Consider the following 3778-nt stretch of genomic DNA (forward strand, 5'->3'; position numbering starts at 1 on the left):
GGCTTCTCTCCTGAATCGGACGCCAGTGCTCACGCCGAACGATGGAGAGACTCCGTGACCTCCACGACCCGGTTGAAGCTGACCAGAACCCCTGATGAAGCCGTTTTTACCGATGTTTCTCTCAGCCTGGATACCGACGTGCGGTTGCGCTCGTTGACCAGGTACTTTACTTACTCCCCCGAAAACATCCGTCCTCATACGATCATTATTGTGTATATTACGATTGAAGTTGAGGTCCCAAGACGGTTGCCGATTCGGCCCACTTAGAGGTTGTGTTCCATGGAAGTTTATCGAGTTTTGGGGGTCGGCTTCTCTCCTGAATCGGAATATACCGCTAAGTTCGGAATTGTGAGATGAATAATCACTCGGCTCCAGATCACCATAAACACGAAGCAAATCTTCTTCATCGATTTTATGCAGAATGTTCAGTTGGCCGTTCAATTGTGGCTCAGATCCGGAAGCCACACTCGCGGTTTCGATGAGATCGTTGGACGTGTCTTCGTTGTCCAAGAGATATTTGTTAATAGTCGCATCGATCAACAGTTGCGGAACTTCCTCCTCATTTACGTTCGCGGCAATACTATTCTGAACATCAGTATCGCGACGATATGGCAGTGACTAAAAATTACATTCACGAGATTAAAATTTTATTTTCTACGTGTCTCTCGACAATTATTAAATTGTAACTTTTTGTTTTATTATAAATTTTAAACAATGACTGAATCGCAGTGTATAAAGTAATGCATTCTAGTACTAATGCATTCTGTATTGCATTGAAAATAAACTATATATAGTATTGAATTTAATAAATTATTTAATTTACTATACGTATATATATACTCACATACGAAGTAGACCATTGATATTTTTCGTTTTCAGCGATTGTGTACGCAACGACACATAATAGAACTATAACTGCAGCGTGCAGCTTCATTCTGAATACTAATTGAAAGACTCAATGGTAGTTCAGCGTCTCACGAACAGTAAACTTCTGTGCCGGTCTCGAAGAGGTTTCGCGCTTTTATGAGACATGCGGTCCACGCAATCGCCTCGCACGGGACTTCACCGCGTCTTTATTTTTACAACCGTATCTTTCGCTTTGTCGCGCGACGGCAGCTGCTACCGTCGACGTGTCTCCCGCCGTTCTCATTAAGGGAATCCCGTCTCGCGAATGGTAGTGAACTCTCGCGCCGATTGCGTAGCGAGAGCTATCTCTTGTGTTATTTTTCTTTTCGTTATCTCGCTGTGTCAAGAATATACATGATACGCAAAACTAAATACATTCGTATTTATCATATTGCACTGTTGCTCAAATATCATTTTTACACACTTTATGTTATCTAAATAGTCTAAAGAGAGAGATAAAAATATAAGAATGACCTTTAAGATAATAGGACGATTTTTTAGCAAAACTGCTACTTTCGGATTTAAAAGATATATTATGAAGATTGATAGGCCAATGTTATAAGAAGTATCGTGTATCCAATAATATATAAGTATGCGTATTTTATAAACAAAAAAGAAATACAGTTTGAGATTCTAAAAATATTTTTTTCAGAATAGTGAGAGAAACTCAATTATAAAAATCATACATATATATATATATACAAAGAGAATATTACAAGTTTTTTTTTTCATACGAAATCTTTACAATTTTACTATATTTCTAGTAATGCAGTCTAAACAGCAAGGTCTATCAAAAGAAAGTCTTACAAAATTCTATAGTAATTTTTGCTATAAAATTTTCTCCGAATATATGTATGTGCACGCTTAATTCTATTAATTGCATACCCACATTCTAATAAATTTACTCAATTTGTGGATCCAAATCTATTACTAAGATCTATTACTGAGATGAAGGAAATGCACGATTATTGCATTTTTACGTATAAATGATCGTATTTGTCATTTCATTAACGTTTACATTCGTCGTTGATGAATGAATAAAAATTGCTTCATGCAAAAATCATCCTACTATCTTAACAGTTATGCCGACGTGAATAAAGCGAAAAGATCCCGTAATAAAGTGACGTCATTTTCGAGGAAACGCAGGTGCGATTTGTGTGCGTTCGTTGTAAAGGAGCAAGTGTCAAGCGATATACACGTTCAGCGCTCGGATAGCGCGCGAGCATAGTCTTTTTGTCGCCAGGGTTCCCCGGCGATAATGACACGCGTGAGCTCAACTCTTAGGCGCACACTGGCTTCCTCTGGGTAATACCCAGACAGATAAGTGACGCAACGGGCACCCTCGGGAGAACCTAGGTATATCCCCGGGTGCGAAATGCGTATATAAGCAACCGAGATTGATCGAACAGGCACAGAAGTCACTCACTACTTCAACCGAGAGCATTCACGACCATCCCAGAAGAATAGTCGGTGTTCACGATGAAGCTACTAGTTTCACTGTTGGCCTTATCATGTGCTATCGCATATGCAAGCGCAAATTTACCTGGGGATCAAGCGCCGCCGCAATTGACCGGACCGGTTCTACCACATGTAAGTAATTACTAATATTCAAACGAGAGACTTTGCTATTAAAGTGATGAAATTCACTACGACCGTTCCAAACGGAAAATCACGCTTGAAAAATGATTATTATAATTTTTATTATAATTTATTATAATTTTTCTCGTCGACCCGGATTTTTATCAATGCGGAATCGCGGAAAACTAAAAGAAAAGACAGTTTTATCATTAATATGAATTTTGAATAATCGTGTACGGATAATATATCTTTTTTCACGATTAGATATCACTTTATCTGACGCTTAGCGTGGCAAATTATTGATGTGCGACAATAGATTCATTACAGCAATCGCACCGTAATTACCTCGCGCTTAACGTGACTCATAAAGAAACCTATTGCACTTGGGATTTCTGATTGGAATGGAATATCTTAGTTTAAAACCTTGACAGATACATGAATGAAGAAAAAAATTTATTTCGTGAATTTCAATGACAACTCAATTTTAAAAACTGCTGATCTTTTGCTTACAGACACCGCGATTTCCACGTGAAGCCGATCCCCAAAACTCAATAACCTTCCAAGGCTCCCAGCCCTTGTCTGGCCCACATCGTCAACCTACTTGGGACTTAAATTTCAACCGCAATATCGCAAATAATGACCGCAGTAGAACGGACATTTTTGGAGGAGTAGGAAAAGTACCTGGCCAACCAGTGCAACCACACATCGGTATCCAGACTGAGAGGAACTTCGGCAATAACGGTTTTATCAGAGGTTCTGGTCAACTTCAACCGGGTCGTGGAGGTCACGGAGTCTCTCCGTCGTTCGGCGTGACCGGTGGCTTCCGATTCAGGAGAGAAGCCGACCCCCAAAACTCGATAAACTTCCACGGAACACAGCCTCTAAGCGGGCCGAATAGGCAACCCACCTGGGACCTCAACTTCAATCGTAACATACACAACAATGGTCGTACAACGGCGGACGTTTTCGGAGGAGTGAGTAAAGTACCTGGACAACGAGCGCAACCGCATGTCGGTATCCAGGCTGAGAGAAACATCGGCAAAAACGGTTTTATCAGGGGTTCTGGTCAGCTTCAACCGGGTCGTGGAGGTCATGGAGTCTCTCCGTCGTTCGGCGTAAGCACTGGCGTCCGATTCAGGAGAGAAGCCAATCCCCAAAAAAATTCGATAAACTTCCACGGAACACAACCTCTAAGTGGGCCGAATAGGCAACCCACCTGGGACCTCAACTTCAATCGTAACATACACAATAATGATCGTATGAGGACGGATGTTTTCGGGGGAGTGAGTAAAGT

The 3778-nt window shown here is 41.0% G+C and overlaps 2 protein-coding genes across 2 annotated transcripts in view; one reads left to right on the top strand and one right to left on the bottom strand.

Moving 5' to 3' along the window:
- Positions 1-1021, bottom strand: part of LOC116845812 — a 3250-nt gene extending 2229 nt beyond the window's left edge. Inside the window, exons 1-2 of the mRNA XM_032818929.1 lie at positions 845-1021; positions 4-618 (exon numbers count right to left, since the gene is read on the bottom strand). Coding sequence (XP_032674820.1) covers positions 4-618; positions 845-934 — 705 coding nt within the window. The 5' untranslated portion in view covers positions 935-1021. The remainder of the gene's footprint in view (positions 1-3; positions 619-844) is intronic.
- A 1284-nt stretch (positions 1022-2305) lies between these two features.
- LOC116845826 overlaps positions 2306-3778 on the top strand; it is an 8301-nt gene continuing 6828 nt past the window's right edge. The window contains exons 1-2 of the mRNA XM_032818963.1: positions 2306-2496; positions 2997-3771. Coding sequence (XP_032674854.1) covers positions 2386-2496; positions 2997-3771 — 886 coding nt within the window. The 5' untranslated portion in view covers positions 2306-2385. The remainder of the gene's footprint in view (positions 2497-2996; positions 3772-3778) is intronic.

This window comes from Odontomachus brunneus, unplaced genomic scaffold (assembly GCF_010583005.1).
Source record: "Odontomachus brunneus isolate Ranch 3 - 2012 unplaced genomic scaffold, Obru_v1 Obru_scaffold_058, whole genome shotgun sequence".
NCBI classification, from domain to species: domain Eukaryota; kingdom Metazoa; phylum Arthropoda; class Insecta; order Hymenoptera; family Formicidae; genus Odontomachus; species Odontomachus brunneus.